Below are 20,029 nucleotides of genomic sequence, written 5' to 3' on the forward strand. Positions count from 1 at the left end.
AGGTGACGCCCAGACAGTCCCGGGAACCCGGGGCCTCCCTCTCTGGCAGCGGAAGCCTCGCGTGGCCCCACCCAGCCGCCCCCTCCTGACTGACTCCTGTCTCCTCCTGTCCCTCAAAGTTTCTTTTCTCCTCCGAATCCTTCTGGCCCCTCAACCTTCCTCCCATTCCCGCCTGCAGTCTTCCTGCGATGGTGTCCCTCAGTCGTGTCCGACTCTTGCGACCACGTGGACTGTAGCCCGCCGGGCTCTTCTGACCGTGGGGATTCTCCAGGCAAGAGTCCTTCAGTGGGTCGTCATGGCCTCCTTCTTTGGATTTTCCTGACCCTGGAATCGAAGCCCAATCTTTTACGTTGCAAGCAGAGGTTTTACTGACTAAGGTAGGAGGGAAGCCCTGCTTTTCTTAAAAGACTCAAGATTTCCATGCCACCCACCACCCCACAACTACCCACACCAAAGAACTCTGCGGATCTCCTGAAAGGGCCTGGAGACAGCCCTTAACTGCAGTGTCATCAGCAATATGTTTTCGAGTAGTTTCTGCCCCAGAGTAGTCCTAGACCTTTTGTGGGCCAAAGTAACTGCTCAAAGAAAGGGTTGGAGGACTGAGGCCAGAACATGAATTTCCAGGTTCCCCGTGGAGACCGGGATCCAGCGCTGCCACCGGGCGCCACCTGGCGGTCTCTTCCGGTTGCTTGTTCTACGCTGGTAGCCTGTGTGATCCATTTTCTTCCCCCTCATAATTTACTTTTATGCAGCATCCAGCCAGCATCAAACATCTCACGTTCACATCTCAGGGCTATCCCCTGGTGAAGAGTGAAATGATCCAACACTCTTTGGGACTGACAAGACCTCCTAATTCTTGGGAAGTGGTCTATCAATGACATAGTGGTCTATCAATGACATTGAGAGGTCAACGTCTGTGACAGAGGGATCCATCTCTCTGTTATCACGGGGCTTCTGGCCTTTGCTAGCTTCAGGGATGACTGAGTCCTGACCTCAGAGGGTCGCGCTGACACCTCAGCACGGGCAGTGCTCCATTTCATGTCTTGTCACTGAGTGAGGCTGGGTTCCCAATTTATAGATTTGCAAATGGATGCGAGCAGAATATGACGGAAGTAGCAAGAGCAATCAGGTGGAGTTTCATGTTCTTGGAAGTATGCTCGTTTTTGACACCCATTAAAATCACCTCCCGGTTGGTTCCACTCCCATCTGGAGTCTACTTTCTCTCTGGGGGTGGCCAGGCCTGTCCAGAGAGGCCTGTCTTCCCCCACCTGGCTGTCCTGACCAGGACTCTAACGCTGTCCTTCTGTCTTTCTCCTGCTCTCCCAGTCACTTGTCTTTTCACCAGACTCCTCCACTGGGGCTACGTGCTCCCCGTGTTGCCTCTTCCCAGAGATTATACCCAAGCCCCTGCTCCCCACGCCTATGCATGAGAGTCTTCCCCTGACACATCGATCACCTGAACCCACCAAGCTGGTGCCCCACCCAAGCCTGTGTCCTGTCCTCCTCCAAGCCCCCATGTGTCTCTTGTCCCCAAATTGATACACACCAGGCTCTTGGCCTCCTTCATCAATAGACATCAATCAGAGGAAAGACAATAGCAATAAATCAAATTTCTTAATCAAAAGAAATTGAGGCAAGGCTTTATTGGGGCTCCTGCTGCAGCAGAGGGGAGTGAGAACAAATGACAGGTTCCTTGCTTGCTCACTCCCCGAGGTAGTGGGGTGAGCTTGTTCCTTCTATGGGGTGAGGGGAGGGGTGTGCCCAGGGGTCAGTCAGTGGGGTGGCTTAGGTGACTGGCTGATCCCTTAAGTGTTGTGTGTGAGGCTGCGCCATGACAGGCAGCCTAGATTAGGAGTAGGCCTGGTTTTCCAGGGTAACATGATTATCAGGCCACCTGGAGCCAGCCAATCAACATGCGCCTAGCAAGAAAAAGGGAACCTATCAGGGGAAAGCTGAAAAGCCCGTGAACGCCCAAGTTTGAAAAAAGCCCGTGAAGGTTTGAGCCAATAAGATTACTTTGCAAACATGTAACCAATCCGCTTAAGCCAGCTACCAAGTTCTTATGCACACCCTATATATTTGGGTAACAGCTTGGGCTCAGCGCTCTCTGACCCCGCATCACTGCGTTGGACGCGGCAGGAGCCCTGACTCGAGTCAGCAATAAACTTCCCTTTTTTTGTGAGTTGCATTGTCTTGGAAGCCTTCTCTTCCTGCTCGGGGATTTGGACATCGGGCATAACATTTGGGGGCTCGTCCGGGATCCCTTGACCGGGGAAAGAGAACACTTCCAGGACAGAGGGGAAGGATAAATAATAGCACCGGTGCTCAGGCAGGACAGGAAAGTCCAGTGTAAATCTGAGGCCCTGCTGAGAAGCAGGAAGGTATCTGGCGCAGGAGAAAGCTTTCTATAAAGGGGGAACAGATTGGACGTTCCAGCCGGCGCAAGACCGAGGCCAGCGAGCGCGCTGGAAGGCAGCCGGCTCTGCGGGAAGGAGAGTTCCTCTCCTGATCCTGAGTCTGGTGAGCAGTGGACGCCATGCGGTAAGGTAAACCTTGTACCAGGGGGCAAGAAAATTCAGGGGGCCCAAAAACCCAGCGCTGTGTTGTCGGCCGACGTTTGTCTGTCCGTGTGTTTGTCTTCAGCTCTCCGTGTTTGTGTGTGTGCCGGCATTGTCTCTTGTCTCCCTTTTCTGGAAGCCCAGGGAAAAGTCCTGTAATGCCTGGGTGTCTGTAGGTGGCAGGAGACGTCTGTAAGTCCACCTCTTTTGCCCCCCTCTCCCGCCTCCTCCTCCTTCTTCTTTCAACCTGGCTTCCTTTCCTCCTTTTGAAATCTTTGAAGATATCTGAAGTTTTGTGTCTCTATAGAAGGTTTTCTGAGAGACTGTATTCTTGTATTCAAGGGAGTGTCTGATGAGGACTGCCAGGTTTATATGTGTTTTAACTCTGTTCTGTGTTGTGATTTGTGACGGCTATTTTGCTTTGTCTGGCCACCATTTAGACCTGCCACCATTTTGTTAGAACTTGATTTTCTTTCCCTGTGCCTTGAGACCAGGGCTTTCAGGAATACCCATCTAGACCATCTTTAACCCCTGAGACTGCGGGGAAAAAAAAAAAAAAAGAAAGAAAAAGAAAAAAAAGAAGCCTTTAAAAATGTTGTTTATTTAAATTTTATATTGTAATATCTAATTCATGACCAAACTTAGAAAATGAAGCCAGATCTTGCATTGTGTCTGTCTAAATATGTTTTGGTATGTCTTTGTCCCTGGAAAATATTTTTTAGGTTAATTTGTAAATGAGCTCTATTTAATTGGCTTAAAAAAAGGGGGTGAGCACTTACAAATCAAATAATTCTAAATTAAACAATAAATTCCAGGTTTAGGTGAACTGGGAAATATTCAGTATTAAATACCTGATATTAATGTTTGTTTGTTGACCTATCTAATATAGACATGTCTTAGAGTAATTAACATCAAGTGAAATATTTTCATTGTACCTAGGTTTAATATAAGTTAAATATTATACCTGTTACGGGTTTGTCAACAAGGAAATTACCTCGAGTGAAAAAAAAACTTCTAAAAAATGTAGATGAGGTATGAGTTTGTATATAAACTCTATTAAAGATAATTGTTCTTTAAAAATATCTGTTTAAAATAGTCTCTCCAGATTGGTGTAACTTGAATTTCTAACGGTTGTGCTAAACTAAGTATTAAAAGTTTATTAAATAATTAGGTCATTTCCAAATGAAATAAGATTTTGAAACATTTACTACTAAACACTGATTTCCTTTTACAAAAAAACTAAAGAGATTTGGGACTATAAATAAATAATGTTTGATGCCATCCTAAAATGTTTTAAGAAAGCAAGGGTTTTAGAAATTATCACTGGTATTTATGCTCACCAATCTATAAAATGCTAATATAAAAGTTAGCTCTTGGTTGCTAAAGGAAAGCAAGAAGTGTGCTTTCAGTAAAAAAAAGTGTAAAAAAAATACTAAAAAGAGTTATGCATGATCAGGATTTTCTAAAATTAGATTACAATTAGTTAGATAAATAGATTTTGTTAAGAATGACACGGTCATAAGAAAACTGGCTAGAGCCAATTAGGTCCAAGATGGCAGAACTGACTTTCACTAGACCTTGAGCCTTGGTATTTGCACCCATTGTGACATATCAACAAGCTAAATGATACACCCATCAACATTGACTAAATCTGACCAAATGTTCTAAAGCTTTTAATTGATCTTTTCAATAAAACTTCCTAAATCGAATTCTTTTGAAGTTCCTTTGACATCTAGCTAACTTTGGGGTGTTTCAGAGGGCCCCTGAAACATCCCAAAGAGAGATATTAAACTGTTTATTTGGTTGGTTAAATTACATGAAAAAGATTATCAAATGAGTAGTAAATCGCTCATGTTATAATGTATAAAAAATTACTAATACAGATATCCTAGAAATTATATGGAGTTCTTAACATTTTGATATGTCTTGGTATTCTAATGAAAAACCTGATGACTTCACAAAAGTTAACAAAGGAGTGAATGAACCAGTGAATGTGCTTATAACTTTTATGGTTTCTATCTGAGAAATTACAGGTTTAAATCGTGTGTTTTCCAGGAGTAGGAAAAACTACACTACACCAAGATGAAAAGACAACAACATCAGAGGTAGACAGCTTGCCCAAGATGCTGGATCTGCTTCGTATGATCATTTATAATGTTTTCTTGACTTCTTAGACCTTTGCATATAAAACAAATGCTTTTCTATCATAGGCCTGATTCTATGCCAGTTTTAAAAATCAATCCAATTGTTGGGTTTGTGGCCAATTACCTGTATCTAGTTCTGGGTTACCTTGGTAAATTTCTCTACTATAAGACTCTAACTGGTTGGCCCTGAGGAAATTTACTTAAAAAAAAATTATAGTCATATTCAGGTCACTGTGATACTACCAGACGGGATCCCCTCACTGGGCCAATTAAAAATGCCTACTCTGACTCTGGCCATAAATTTGAGCCTTTTTCTATTCCTCAAGCTCAATCAGAGCAAAAAGAGAAGTTTTAGCAAAAGAAAAAGAAATCTCCCACAATTATGAGATAGATTTATATAGATAACACCAGGCTATGGTAATTTAAGTTTAAAGTCTCCTCTGTGTTAAAAACAATTAAATCATACTAAAGGTAATCAGTCTAGTAACACTAGAAAACTGGGCTATGTGCCTTATAGATGGTGGTGTTAATGTATAATTTCCCTGAAAGATAAAGATTTGTACAGAGTAGACTAAGTCAGACGACCTGGGATGGGCTACATCTAATGGAAGCTCTTAAGTCTTACTTGTGACTTTACTAGTACTGCTGGCTATGTTCTTTGTATTTCACCTGTTTTACAAAATTGCTATTTCTTACAGTGCCAAATGTGTGACTGAGGCCTCTGATAAAATAATATATAGTTCCCTATGAGATCGATGATGATGGCAGTGTAACTCTAGATATGAGAAAAAGCAACAAGAGGGAATGTTTTCCTGGACCAAGAGGCTAGTAAGACAGGTGGTCCAGAGAATTTTGGACACTGTTTTATGGCCTAGTCCAGTAACAGCACATTGAGTGGCCTGTCAACAAATTCTTTGCCAAACCTGAGAATGGACATTCTCAGCACTGTGGGATAAAATGGTCATGAAACGCCCCCCTCAAAATCATGGTCAAGTTTATGAGCAAAAAGGGGCTCTGCCAACTGAAGATTGACACTTGCCATCTACATCTACAGAGATTAAATCATGGCCACTGCAACTGCTGACTTTCAACGGCCCTGAAAGGAGTTCAGGGTGAAGATCAAGAATGAGGCGTTCCGTGCTCTGGGAAAAACTGGCAGAACAGGCCTTCAGATAGTTAGATCTTTTCAGGAGATTTTATGAGTCCCAATTCTTGCATCTTCTCATACCTAGAAAAACACTGACATCATTAATGGTGCCATCTGCTTGGCTATTAAAGAAAAATTTTACAATTAAAAGTCAAAATAGAGTACTCAGCTATGGTTCAGACATCCTGGGAAATAACCAGGTGTTACTATGGGTGTAATTTCAGATTAGACATTGTATTGCTAAACACTTGAGTTTTCTGAGTCATGTCAGGCTTAGATGCCACCATTCTCAAAACAATGTCTGCTGGAAGCTAGTAACTTCTACCTTACTTTTTATAAAACTAGGCAACTGGCCACCTGGCTACAAGTCTCCCTGAAGTGCCAGGTCCTGACTGGGTTTCAGGCCTATTCTTCTAAAAGAAAGAGATTTATTTTGTCTATTAAAACTCCAGTTATCCTTCCTTTAGCTACTACTAACTGGGTATGTTACAACAAAATGGCAGACCAAGAGATTGAGATTTTAATCATACAAGGCTCAAATCTAGGACTTGGAACTCAGGAATACTTCCAATTCAGTGTCTCTTCTCCAAGCTGAGGCAGGCCTATGCCCCATTTTGACAAGAAATTATCACAGTCATAGTTGCCCTCTTCCCTAAATTAAAACAGAGAGTTTTCCATCACTGGTTCAAATCCACGGAATGGGAAATAACCACTGTGTGGGTCTTCACACACCATGATACCCCTGTAAGCAGGATGCAGGACGGTTATGTATTCAATACTCTGTATCTCATGCATCACATTAATAGCAGTGGGGCTGTGATGATGCTTCAGATCCCTGGGCACGATGTCAGTCACACACTGGGTCCACAGGAATGTTGGGGTGGCTTCTGCGTCCCAGTGTGCACTTACCTGAGTCAATGGCCATGTGGCTCCCAAGGATGGGGAAGGCCAGAGACTGCTGCACTGCGCTTGCCATGGTGATAAGTGGGCCTTCCTGCTGGAAACTGGCATCTCTCTCTAGTCATGGATTCTTGGTTCTGATAACTGGCTCAGTTCTAGAAACTGGGCAGTGTATCCAGACAAGCTATTGGGATGGCTCTTTTCAGCGTCCTAATCATCCAGCTTGTGTTTTATTTTCGTTTCTGGGGTTTTTTGTTTTTTGGTCGGCTGCCTGGCTTTTGGGATCTTAGTTCCCTGACCAGTGATCAAACCCGGGCACCTGGCAGTGAAGGCCCGGAGTCCTGCCCAGTGGGCCAGCAGGGAACTCCTTTGTGTCATTCCTTTCCACCGTGCAGGTTGTATCTAGGTTGGCCGCCCATCCAGGCTGTCTGCCTCTAGGGTCGCCCTGTGCTGTGAACCAGCATCACACTCTCTGCGGTCAGGACCCGGCTGGCCTTCCCATCTCTCTGGTCATATCAGCCACTGCGCCTGCTCTGTTCCTGACACAGTGAGCCCCCACCTGGAATCTGCATGTGTTCAATCCCTGTTTCTGATGAAGCCCACTGGAGACACCATCTCCAAGCAGCATTCCTGACCTTTATTTAGCCAAAGTCCTCCTGTGTTACCAGCCAGGGTTCCTGGACTCGATCAATAGAAGCTGATAAAAGGCCAGACACAGATTCAGGGGAAAAGAAGCTTCATTGGGACTCATGAGGAAGCAAAAACCAGTAACATGTTTCCTTGCTGGCTCCAGAGCGTGGGGGATCCGGTCCTACATATGAGATGAGCGTGGGGGCGGGTCCTAGGTTCTGACCAGGGGGATGACCTGGGTGATTTGTTCCCCTTGGTGGTGCTGTGTGCAGGGATCATGACCAGTACCTGCTTTTGCTCCTGGCTGCTCTGAAATCGCTTTGGGTTTTTGGTCTTTTTGTATCTTGTTGTTGATTATTTGCCCCAACTGCACAGGCACACAATTATTTTCAGCCCCTTATAATTTCTTTGTATTTTGATGCTTGATGTGACTTTTGTCCAGGTACACTCACTGCAGCAAACTGTCCCAGCCTGTCTCATGACCCACTGAGGGGTTCTACACCCTTATTCTGAAGGGTTAAGGGGCCGAAGCTTTCTTCTATCCAAACTTCTCCCTGCTGGACAGGGACCACTGAACTGAGCCTCCCCTCAAGGTGCAGAAGTCCCTCACAGGGACCTACATGGATCTGGGCCACCCTCCACTGGAATGGGCTATATTTCTTGAGCCACCATGAGTGTTATTTCAAACTGGTAGATCCTACAGACACAAAGTCAATCACAACGTTAAATAAACAAGGACTAGAAAGGAAAGAACAACAATAGACATTAAAGGCCCTAGAAAGGGAAGGAAACAGGTTAACTTTGAGAGGACTTTCTTTTTTTCTAAACTCTTGGTGGAGGCAAAATCTCCCATGACAAACTTGTGAAGCCCCTCTACCTGTATATTTGAGGTGGATAGTTACAACTTAATGTAAGGTGCATATTTCCTTAATATTGATCTCAGAGAGACAGCAGTGAGCGGTGCTAAAGAGGGATCTTAGTTTCCTGCCCAGGAATTGAACCTGGGTAGCTTGGTGTAAAATGAGGAATTCTAGATACTAAACACCAGGGGCGAGATGCTAAGTTCCCTTGGCTCTTACTGTCTTTCAAAGTAAGAATGTTTCAAGGAGGCAAAAACTGTAAAAATAGGTACCAATGTTATTACTGGAGACATACAGAGAAACAGTTTACTTAATATGGAAGCAAAGCGGAAATATACACCCAGAGAGGAGTTCAGGCATCCTGATGAGCAGCACAAAGAAGCTAGGCGAGGGATTTCACACACACATACATTTCTCTATCCTCCCTGGTGGGTCAGTTGGTAAAGAATTTGCTTGCAATGCAAGAGACCGGGGTTCGAACCCCAGGTTGGGAAGATCCCCTGGAGAAGAAAATGGCAACCCACTCCAGTACTCCCCTGCCTGGAGAATCCATGAACAGAGGAACTGGCACCTTACAGTCCATGGGATCCCAAAGAGTCAGACATGATTGTTTAACTAATTTTCTTTCACTTTCACTTCCGTACATGCATCTATTCTTCCCCGACTCCCCTCCCCTCCCCACCCAGGCTACCACATAACACTGAGCAGAGTTCTATGTGCTATACAGTAGGTCCTTGTTGGTTATCCATTTTAAATAAATCAGTGTCTACATCTTGATCCCAGACTCCCTAACTATCCCTTCCACCCATCCTTTCCCCCAGCAACCATAAATTCACTCTCTAAGTCTCTGAGTCTCTTTCGTAAGTAAGAGAACTTGTATCACGACTTTTTGGATTCCGCATGTAAGTGATGGCAAAAGGTGTTTCTGCTTCTCTGTCTGACGTATGTCGGTCAATATGACAATCTCTAGGTCCATCCATGTTGCTACATATGGCGTTATTTCATTCTTTTTGACGCTGAGTAACATTGCACTGGATATATGTCACCATCTTCTCTCTCCATTCATCTGTCAGTGGACACGAGGTGGCTTCCAGGCCTGGCTGCTGGGAACAGCGCTGCCATGAACACAGGGTGCACGCATCCACTCAGACCATGTTTTCTCAGAAGCACCAGTTACATTTAATCCCATAAGGTGGAGAAATGGTGAAACATCATGACTTCTCTCGTGAGAGAGAACCTTATATACTTCAAGTTTTCTGGAGTACTGAGATTTTGATTTAAAAAGCAGTAGCATAATAAATGGGCTTCCCCAGTGGCTCAGATGGTAAAGAATCCGCCTGTCAATGAGGGAGACACAGGAGACGCGGGTTCAATCCCTGAGTTGGAGAGGTTCCTGGAGAAGGAAACAGCATCCCACTTCAGTGTTCTTGCCTGGAGCATCCCATGGACAGAGGAGCCTGGCGGGCTACAGTCCACGGGGTCGCAGAGAGTCAGACAGGACTGAGCGACTAACACTTTCACTTTCAGCATAATAAATTATTAAGGGAGACAGTCATAAATAAAACTTCGCTCAATTGAAAATAGGCTGAAGTGGTTTCTCCAGACACAGAAAGAATCCCTGAGTTGTATAACAGCAAATGGCATTTTTCTTGCAATATCACTTGCAAGAATGAGGTCACGAGGCACAGAATAGTCTAACTATCCACAAACTAGAATAAGATGAAAAATGTCCTGTTTCTGGAGATTTCTTCAAGTACTTGAATATTTAAGTATAGGTATTCCATCATGTATCACCAAAAAAAAGTGGTGAAATAAATTGTTTCTGTTTTTGTATTTTAAGATGCTGAGTAGGATTTCATCAAATGTGATAAAGGCCATGAGATGATGCATCTACTGTGTCACAGCAACCGGATAACATACTCAGGATTCATGGGGTCTGATCTCCTGGATCTAAAGAGAAGAACAAGAGAAAGGCAGACAGAGCACCTGTTGGGCTTCCTGGGAGCACCATCTCCTGCAGAAAAGAAAGAGGTTGATCCAGGAGCGTGAGGAACTCCTGTCCCTTTCCTGGGGCTGCCCCTCCCCAGCCCTCCCCAGCCCCGCCCTCACTGAGGGGCTCCTATGTCCCCCACCCCCACCACGGGCCCAGCAGCTTCTTGTCCCCTTCTCCTTCCTTCCTGCATCACAGAGTCACCCCAGGCCCTGACACCCCCTGCTCAGGCTCAGGACTGGAGCCAGTGAGGAATCAATCTGCTCCCTTCACTCAGGTCCAGATCCTCCCGGAGGGGGGCCTAAAGGACCAGGGAGCAGGTCCCCGGAGGAGGGACCTTGCCTCCTGACAGCCCTGGGGGGCTGCAGGCAAACCTCCTTCCTTCGCTCCCCTCCAGCCTCTGAGCAGCACACACAGCTCTCAGGACCAGGTCCCTGCCCCCCATCTCTTCCTGGTCCCGCCCAGCTGGGCGCCTCCACCCCAGCTCAGGCCCACCATCCCCAGGACCTCTGCTCAAGGCAGGGCCGCTCAGTGATGGAGGCTCTGGGTCCCCAGGAGGCTGGTGACGAGCAGGCCACAGGCTGAGTCAGAACTGCTGCTGCCCCAGGAGCACAGGCCTGGCCTCGCCCCTTCCCACAGTCTCTGCTGTGGGGCTCCTGCCTTGCCTGCTTGGCCCAAGCCACTTCCGGTGAGAACAGGCCTTTGGAGTTGGGTCTGCAAAGGCCTTCCTGCCCTTCCTCCTGGGATGAGCCCGGCCCCTCTCATCTTGGCCCCTGGGTGGGTCCCCTCCCTGCTGACACGTCATGAGGAGCCCCCATGCTGCTCTCAGCCCCGGGAGTCCTGCCCTCGCCCTGAGCGCCTGCTGTTCTCACACCACCCACCCTGGGCCCTGCCAGCCAGCGGTCTGTGCTCAGTCAGGGGACGTGGCTCAACCCTTTCAGCATCAATAGGCCCTCAGCCTAGTGAGGGCCCCTCCCTTTTCACAATGTCTGCTGACACTGGGGACCTCTCAGAACTCAGGGCTGAGCTTGTCTGAGTTCTGCTCTCAGGTGACATGGGGTCTTATCCACCTGCTCATTTCCAGGATGAAGAGGTTCAGTGAGGGGCAGGGGTCGGCTGGGATTCACCTTCCCCCCCTCACACCAGGCCCTGTGCCCCTGCCTTCCCTCTGGATTCTGCCCTCAGAACCTGTTCTTTGAAAGGACTCAGCCCAGGAAGACAGTTATGATGAAACTGGTGAGGACCACAGGGAGGATCCAGGCTTCAGTCTTGATGGCTGTGGCCCTGGGCTGGACTCTAGGGGGGACCGTGGTCGGTGATGCTGCAAGGAGAGTGAGAATGATGCCCTTGTCCAGACCCCAAACTCGGCAGATGCCTCCTCAGCCCCCCTAACTCAGGTACCCCTCCTCTACAGACAGCTTGCACCCATCACATGGAGACCCCTGTCACAGGTCCTCAGATAAGATGGAGGAAGGGAGGAGCCCAGTCCTCAGGGGGCTCTGACAGCTGATGGGGGAGCGAGGTTTCCAACACAGCCACTCAGTCGTGCTGTGACACAGAGATGGTGACGTGAAGATGGAGTCCTCAGGAGCTGAGAGCAGAGGTGGTACTGACAGATTTCCAGAAGGAGGATTGGTGACATTTAAAAGAAGATTCTGGAAAGAGGATACAGTGAGAAATAAATCCCAGAAATCAAAAAGATGTCTACAGGTTTGGGATCAGCAAAAATCCATGTTCAGTCGCAGAAAGGCCTGTGCTGTGAGGAGAGACGACAGGAGGTGGAAGAAGAAGGAGGATGACAGAGCACCCCCGGGTCATTGGTCTGCCAGGACAACTCACCTCTGACAGATCACTTTCTCAAACACACACACACACACATGGGAGTCAGTCCATGTCACCACGAGGGGACTATCACTTTCTCCTCCCTTCTCACTTACCCGAGGTCTTCAACATTTTCTCCCAGCGCCCCATGAAAGCCTGAAGCCAGGCCCGGCAGTCTCCCATGGAGACCTTCTTCAGGAACTCGGTCACAGCTCTGTCATTCTCCCACTTCTCTTTCATCCATCTGCCTCCAGGGTGATCCACTCTCCAGTGTCCATTCTCCGAATCAAAGTGGAGGCTCATTTGTCCATTCAAGCCAAACTGCCAGGATCCACTGATGTGTCTGTCATCCTCACAGCGACATGTCATCCTGGCCTGCAGGGTGAGAGGGTCTGCTCCCACCGTGGGAAAGAAAGACTTCAGCCTCTGGGCTTGACAGATTCTTTTCCCCACCTGGGTCTACCTCCCCTGGGTTCACGTCCCCTCGTTGCAGGTCATCTGGGCTCAGCTAATCTGGCCCTGGTCTCTCATGCAACAGCTGCTCTTTCCACTGGATGACTAGGGAAGAACCAATATCCAACTGTGTTTTTAAGCCCCATCTGCTCCTCCTGTACTTGGACTTTCTAACTTACCCGTGACCGTGGGTTTCTCCAGTGTAAAGTCACGCAGTTGGTCCCTGATGTCTCTGAGAGTTTCGATCTGTGTGTCCCAGGACTTCATGGTTTTCACTTCTTCTCCCAATGGACTTGTGAATATGATCTTAGCATGACCACAGTCATAGGAGAGAAAATCCTGTCCGTCCACCTGGCCATGAACCTCACACCACGGCTGTCCAGGTCTGGGCCGAGGAGTGATGGTGAAGTTATAGGACAGAGAGTGAGCGTCTGTGAAGGCAAACCGCAGAGAGGGTGACTTTGGGAGGTGAAGACCCATAGGCCTCCTCCCCCAGGTCTGTGACAGCAGAGGAAGGCTGCGGGCTGGGCTGACAGAGCAGGACCCCCGCCTGCCCCCCACCCCTCACCAGGCACGACTGAGGAAGGTGACGAAGCCTCAGGCAGGCAAGAAACCACACAGCCCTGGAGACGCCCCGTTTCCACTCTGCTCACGAGCTCCGCACGTAGCACTAACCAACACATACGTTTCCCAGGGATGGGCCAGGCTGGTTCAGAAGGAAAGGCCCAAACCCAGAGGATGTCAGGTTCTCTCTGAGTGTCTGTGGGAGATGCAGAGGGTAAGGGGGCTGTTCCTGAGGAAGTGGGTCACAGACAGTGGGGGTGTGGGTGGGGAGGATGAGCACAGAACCGAAAGCTAGAGAAGGGAGAGTTTATAATTACGGGTCAAAGGACTTAGCAAGGCTGGGGAGACTTGGTGATCTCCCACTAGGATGGGACTTGGAAGCCTGGAGAAAGGCCTGGCCCACGTGGCATGAAAGAGAAAGTCCAGAACTTCCAAGACAGGTGGTAGAGGAGGGGATCCAAGGCTCAGAGAAGTGAATCTGCCAGGGCGGACACGGTGTGAAAGGGCAGGGAAGTGTGTGCAGTCCACCAGCTCCATGGGAAAGCCTGATGGACTCTATGGAGCCTGAGAGGAAAGCGTGGATGAGAAGCATCTCCAATAGCTCCAAGATGAACTTTTGCTGAGGGTCAGGGACGGTAGGAGGACATGGTGTTCCTGTGGGCTTATATCAGGAAGAGGGATGGAAGTTGTGGAAAAATCAGATTCCAGGTGGGGGTGCTCTAGGTCAGCAGAATAGTAGGTTCAGGGCTCAAAGTGATTAGAGAGTCTCAATGCCAGCCAGGGCCTGACTGCAGAGAATATGATGCTGGCTCATAGCACAGGGCGATCCTAAAGGCAAACAGATGGGCAGGAACCTAGATACAAACTGTACCATTGAAAGAATTAAAGAGAGACAGCACACAAGGCTGGATGATCAGGAAGCCAAAAGCATCCATTCCTACCAAACTTCTGATCCAGGCACATTTTCTGGATCTGAGTCACTTCTCAGAAGGTACCACCAGAGAAAGAAACCATGTTCTAAAGAGGAGGGCCCTTTCATCACCACATCCAGTGCAAAAGTCCTTCCATTCTTTCCCAAAGAACCACCTGATTATTTACTGGGGTAAGTGAACCTGCAGAAGCAGAAACTACTCTCACATTCACATTGCACCTAGTGGTTCTAATATCATGCACAGGAACTATAGCATTATCATGGTCCCCCAGTTGCTGAGCGAAGCTCAGAGTACCAGGCCATCAATGGAAAGCAGTCCCAGGTTCTGCTTACAGTGGTTATCATCGGGTCCACAGCCCACGGAGCGGTCATTTCACATGCTCTGGACCTGTGACATTCATGGAGTCCTTAGTAGCTAATAAATTAACGTGGGGTGAAGGCTACCATATTGGTGAATTCCAGATTCAGACTTCAGACCCTACCTCCACATCCCCCAATAGTACGTGTACACAATATCCTAGAGGAAATACAGAGACAAGTGCCAATCTACAACCTCTCAAGGGCTGCAGGGGTGTGGTCCTTATCCTATCTCCATTTAACACCACTTGGCTTTAGGTTTCCTGTAATGGTACAGAAGACATATTTTAGGCTTCGCAGACCCGAGGTCTCTGCTGCAATCTGCTGTCCCAGCACAAAAGCAGTCACAATTGGTGAACGGTGAGCATGGCTGGAGCTGCTTCCTGGGCAGATGACCCAGCAGAACCAGGACATCAGAGGTGTCTGTGGTCAGAAAGGTGCTACAAGCCATTTTCTACTTGAAGGCTCACAACACAGACCCTGAGTGTTGCAGTGGAGAAAGTCACACCATTTAAACGTGGCTCCTGGTGTGGTCCTGGGGCCTGGCAGAGATGAGGCCTCTGGTCATGGAATGGAGTTCCCCATCATGATGTTGGCTCATCAACCCCTAATCATTAGTTCAGCGAGGCCAGCCATCATAGGATAGAAGTGGTTATGTGTTTTGGCATAAGCAGGGCCACAGGGAACAACAAGACCCAGCAGCAGCTGGCCTGGATGTGACACTAGAGCTGTTATGTGGCCACTATCCTCTGCTCATGCCTGTGGCTTCCCCTAGGGCACTTTGGAACAAAGAGCTACTCTGCAGCAAATGAGGGGGGTGGACAGTAGCCCATAACTGCTGGATGATTTTTATTTTCCTAAGAAAAAGTACTGCATGTTGAAGACGAATCACCTCCAAAACTAGTGAAAGAAACCAAAACTTTAAAGGTGAATCAACTGCATTACCTTGTAGAATTCAGGCAATAAAAAGCAGTTGGTAATATGATTGTTAGTCCAAATACGTGTGTTTAAACAATTTTAAAAACTATTTATTTTGTAAGAATATATCTGTACCTCTAAGGGAACTATATGTAAAAGATTTACACAAACATTTTCAGTTCAAGCTAATAAAAGTGAGATTGAGAAAGTATTCCACATCAGTAAGTCTGTCTTAGAAAGTTCAGATGTTAAAGTATTCCTAAAGCTTGGTGTTCTGAAAGACAAATCTGCTGCTCTGATCCTGGGTGATAGACGTGACTGGATGGTTCAAAGTGGGCCTCGAAAGGCACCTTCCTCCTGACGCTGGGGGACTGTGAGAGGAGAGTCAGACACAGGCCCCCAGGGCCGCACGGACCTCTGTGAGACCCCGGGTCCTTTCCTGGAACTGCACCTCTCCTCTGGATCGAAGGCCCAGCACAAGCCATCACAGAAATGGTTCATCAGGACAGTTGATAAGCGGGGCTATTTGGTAACCCTCTTTCAGGTACTCGGCCACATCAAACGGGTAGATGTCCACTTAGGGCAATGGCCAGAGTCATAAACACTTGGGCTCTTTTAGTAGCAGCATGCTGACTTCTTAGTTGTGGCATGCAGGATCCAGTTCCCCCACCAGGGATGGAACCCAGGTCCCTGCATTGGGAGTGTGGAGTCTTAGCCACTGGATCACCAGGGAAGGCTGGAGAACTCATTATTAACCAGACTTTCAAAAGTCATCCATCAATCCCGTGTTTTTGCTGTTCCCCAGACAGTGAGAGTCCATGGGGAACAAGACTCTGGAGAGGGACTGGCTTTGCTCTTAACTTGAAGTTGTTCAATGACAGAGCTCCTAGCTGCCAGGTCTTTGTGGAGGACTTCCTTCTGACCAGGTAGCTCATTCCACAGGCAATCTGAGCAGCCATGTGAACTAGCTTTTGTTGAGAAGTTGCCTGCGGACTGTTGTCCTCTACATATTTGCACTGTCATAAAAACAATTTAAGATCCCCCAAGTTCATGTAAGGCAATCCACCATGGGCTTTTCCCCTTCTGTTCACAAGTGGGTAATAGGAAGATTTCTGTGATGAAGATCTCGTTGCTTACAACTTTCAGGGAGCATCGTTGTCACCGGAATTTCAGAAACTTGATCTCTACCTCTTTTTAAAAATGCTTGTTGCTCTTTAACTGGATCTTTTTCATCTACATAACCCCCATGGAAAGTACACCAAAAGATACCTTCTTAGAGTACATTTTTTGAGTTCCTCTCCCTGGATAGATACTTTGATATCATTCACCTTAGCTTTGACCTCCAAAAGAGTGACGCTTCTCAAGTCCTACTCCTCTACCCACAAGGGAGGATAACTGGAGATGGGAGCTGTATTTTTGGGATGTTGCCTCTCACATACTGAGACATCTGGGAACGATTGGGACTAAGACAGCCCATGGGATCGACTGCTGGTGCTGATGCTATCTTCCAGTTCAATCCTTTTCACACTGTGAAGATTGAAAACAGCTAATACTAGTACTACAAGAAATATACCTGGATAGCAAATCCCTAGGCTGATATAAAACACACGTGTAGACACGGCTTGAGCTGCATGTACAGGATCATAAATGGGCTCCTCTGCTGGTCATTTTGTCCAAGACTGAAGTTTTCCTTCTTCAATTTCGGGATGGCAACTTTTCCTTCATTTCAACTCTAAGACTGTGAAGCTTTTTGACGTTACTATCAAGTTGAGCTGCATTTAGTGTCATTACTTCAGAAACTACTTTGCCAGGACAGGACAGCTTGAGCCCAAACACTGATACAGTGTGTGGGAGTTCTGGTGGCAGGGGGGGACCGGGCCGCAGGCAGCCTAGTGGACCCGAACTGTACCAGCGGCAGCCTTCAGGATCCCCATCCCAGGGAGATGGCCCTGTACATCCATCCTGCTGTAAGCACCTGCCTCACTGCCCAGGAGAAGCTAGGCCACCTAATGCCACCCACCCAGCCCGAGCCCTTGAAAGCTGAATAGCTCCTACCCCGGCCACCCTGCCGGGATTAACTGATCCGTGATAAAGACCGCTGGTCCTTCAAGGGCCCAGAGCAGTAGGGAAGGGACCCGTGGTCCTTCAAGGGCAGAGAGCAGTAGGGAATGAACCTAGTTCAGTTCATCAGTAGTAGGAAGGGACCAGAAGGGGCTCTGTGTGCAGATCATCAATTCAGTTCAGTCGCTCAGTCGCGTCCGACTCTTTTCGACCCCATGAAGCGCAGCACGCCAGGCCTCCCTGTCCATTGCCAACTCCCGGAGTCCACGCAAACCCATGTCCATTGTGTCAGTGATGCCATTAACCACCTCATCCTCTGTCATCCCCTTCTCCTCCTGCCCTCAATCTTTCTCAGCATCAGGGTCTTCTCAAATGATTCAGCTCTTCATATCAGGTGGCCAAAATATTGGAGTTTCAGCTTCAACATCAGTCCTTCAAATGAAAACCCAGGACTGGTCTCCTTTAGGATGGACTGTTTAGGTCTCCTTGCAGCCCAAGGGACTCTCAAGAGTCTTCTCCAACACCACAGTTCAAAAGTATCAATTCTTCCGTGCTCAGCTTTCTTTATAGTCCAACTCTCACATCTATACCCGACCACTGGAAAAACCATAGCTTTGACAAGACGGACCTTTTTTGACAAAGTAATGTCTCTGCTTTTTAATATGCTGTCTTGGTTGGTCATAACTCTCCTTCCAAGGAGTAAGCGTCTTTTAATTTCATGGCTGGAATCACCATCTGCAGTGATTTTGGAGCCCAGAAAAATAAAGTCAGCCACTGTTTCCACTGTTTCCCCATGTTTCCCCACTGTTTCTGCATGAAGTGATGGGACCGGATGCCAAGATCTTAGTTTTCTGAATGTTGAGCTTTAAGCCAACTTTTTCACTCTCCTCTTTCACTTTCATCAAGAGGCTCTTTAGCTCTTCTTCACTTTCTGCCATAAGGTGGTGTCATCGGCATATCTGAGGTTATTGATATTTCTCCCGGCAATCTTGATTTCAGCTTGTGCTTCCTCCAGCCCAGCGTTTCTCATGATGTACTCTGCATATAAGTTTAATAAGCAGGGTGACAATTTACAGCCTTAATGGACTCCTTTTCCTATTTGGAACCAGTCTGTTGTTCCATGTCCAGTTCTAACTGTTGCTTCCTGACCTGCATACAGGTTTCTCAAGAGGCAGCTCAGGTGGTCTGGTATTCCCATCTCTTTCAGAATTTTCCACAGTTTATTGGGATCCACAGAGTCAAAGGCTTTGGCATAGTCAATAAAGCAGAAATAGATGTTCTTCTGGAACTCTCTTGCTTTTTCGATGATGCAGTGGATGTTGGCAATTCGATCTCTGGTTCCTCTGCCTTTTCTAAAAGCAGCTTGAACATCTGAAGTTCAGGGTTCACGTAGTGCTGAAGCCTGGCGCAGGAGCGCTGTGGCTGCGATGGCGCAGAAGGGCAGATCGTGGGCTTGTGGTCCCTTCCCCGGGCTCTAGGACTCTCACTTCCCAGGGGCCGGGCTGAGCCCTGTGAGGCCTCAACAGCATTTCCTGTAGCGTCCCGGCCCCCTCTTTTCCTAGCGTCACCTCCCAAACTCTCCGCATTACTACTTCACCAAGGCACCCCTGTTCTGGCCCGGAGCTCCTGCAAGTAGCCCGGGGGAGCCACCGAGGAGTAAAGGACCCGACCCAGGGGAAGGGAAAGAGGAGAGGGGTGCGGCGCCACCCCGCAAGAAGTTTCAAGAACCCTTGCGCACACCACCAAGCCTGTTCAGGTCTTAACTCACCCAACTTCCCCACGCCCCTGCCTGGCAGGTTCATCCCCGAACTCTCTGCTGGGTGTCCCGCTGAACCAGACAATGAGAAGCAAGTCCAGGAAGCCAAGACGGGTCTCGGGGCCACCTATATCTCCCTTTTCCACCTAGATCTCGATTTTGCAGGAGTGGAGGATGCCAGGTCAGAGGAGCGGATCCTTTCTGGGGAGGCACAGACTGCACTTCTGGGGCCTCGGCGTTGCTCTGCCCGGATGCCCCCACCCCCACCCCAAGGTAGGGCAGTTGCAGTCATTAACCTGAGGCTTTCCCAGGCTTCTCTGGTGGCTCAGAGGTTAAAAGCGTCTGCCTGCAATGCGGGAGACCCAGGTTCAATCCCTGGGTCAGGACGATCCCCTGGAGAAGGAAATGGCAACCCACTCCAGTATTCTTGCCTGGAGAATCCCATGGACAGAGGAGCCTGGTAGGCTACAGTCCACCGGGTCACAAAGAGTCGGACACGACTGAGTGACTTCACTTCACTTAATTTCCCCAGACTGCTAGCTCGCAACCGTGGTGTTGCCACTTCCTCCTCTTCCCACTTCTTGGAAGTTTCGTGGGCTGATAGCCAGAATCTTCCTAGTTAGATCACTTTGTTAATTAATAGAAATTGATCAGAGGTCAGGGAAGAATTTCTGGCAAGAAGCTCATGGAGGGGAGTGTTCAGGGCTTCCTCCTTCCCCATCCTGAGCTTGCCTTGGATGATCACTGACCTTGTCACTGTACTGAGTTTCCTCAGGGTTCTCCACACCATCTTATGGAAACCTGAAAGAACTTTTCAGCCAGCCCAGTTACCGCTTCCGGTGCCAGTTCAGGTGGCAAACTTAACTGATAAACGTCGTCTGTGTCCTGACCCTTCCACTGCCCTGCCCTTCCCTCATCTCTCTCCTTCTCCTCAGCTTC

The 20,029-nt window shown here is 48.1% G+C and overlaps 2 protein-coding genes and 1 pseudogene across 4 annotated transcripts in view; 1 reads left to right on the forward strand and 2 right to left on the reverse strand.

Annotated features, from left to right (window-relative positions):
* The window catches only part of LOC122433850 (UL16-binding protein 1-like), a 115,844-nt gene that overhangs the window by 37,029 nt on the left and 58,786 nt on the right, over window positions 1–20,029 (forward strand). The gene's annotated exons all lie outside the window — the stretch shown is intronic.
* The window catches only part of LOC122433855 (UL16-binding protein 3-like), a 39,084-nt gene continuing 28,701 nt past the window's right edge, over window positions 9,647–20,029 (reverse strand). Inside the window, exons 2-5 of one of the 3 annotated variants that reach the window (XM_043456832.1) lie at window positions 12,683–12,934; window positions 12,167–12,442; window positions 11,418–11,550; window positions 9,647–10,189 (exon numbers count right to left, since the gene is read on the reverse strand). In XM_043456832.1, the coding sequence (XP_043312767.1) occupies window positions 11,435–11,550; window positions 12,167–12,442; window positions 12,683–12,934 (644 nt within the window). In that variant the 3' untranslated portion in view covers window positions 9,647–10,189; window positions 11,418–11,434. Of the gene's footprint in view, window positions 10,254–11,417; window positions 11,551–12,166; window positions 12,443–12,682; window positions 12,935–20,029 lie in introns of all 3 variants that reach the window. The other 2 variants (XM_043456831.1, XM_043456833.1) reach the window with 2 other exon arrangements.
* LOC122433804 lies at window positions 15,659–17,207 on the reverse strand (annotated as a pseudogene).

The sequence above is a fragment of the Cervus canadensis genome, chromosome 33 (genome assembly GCF_019320065.1).
Source record: "Cervus canadensis isolate Bull #8, Minnesota chromosome 33, ASM1932006v1, whole genome shotgun sequence".
NCBI lineage: Eukaryota > Metazoa > Chordata > Mammalia > Artiodactyla > Cervidae > Cervus > Cervus canadensis.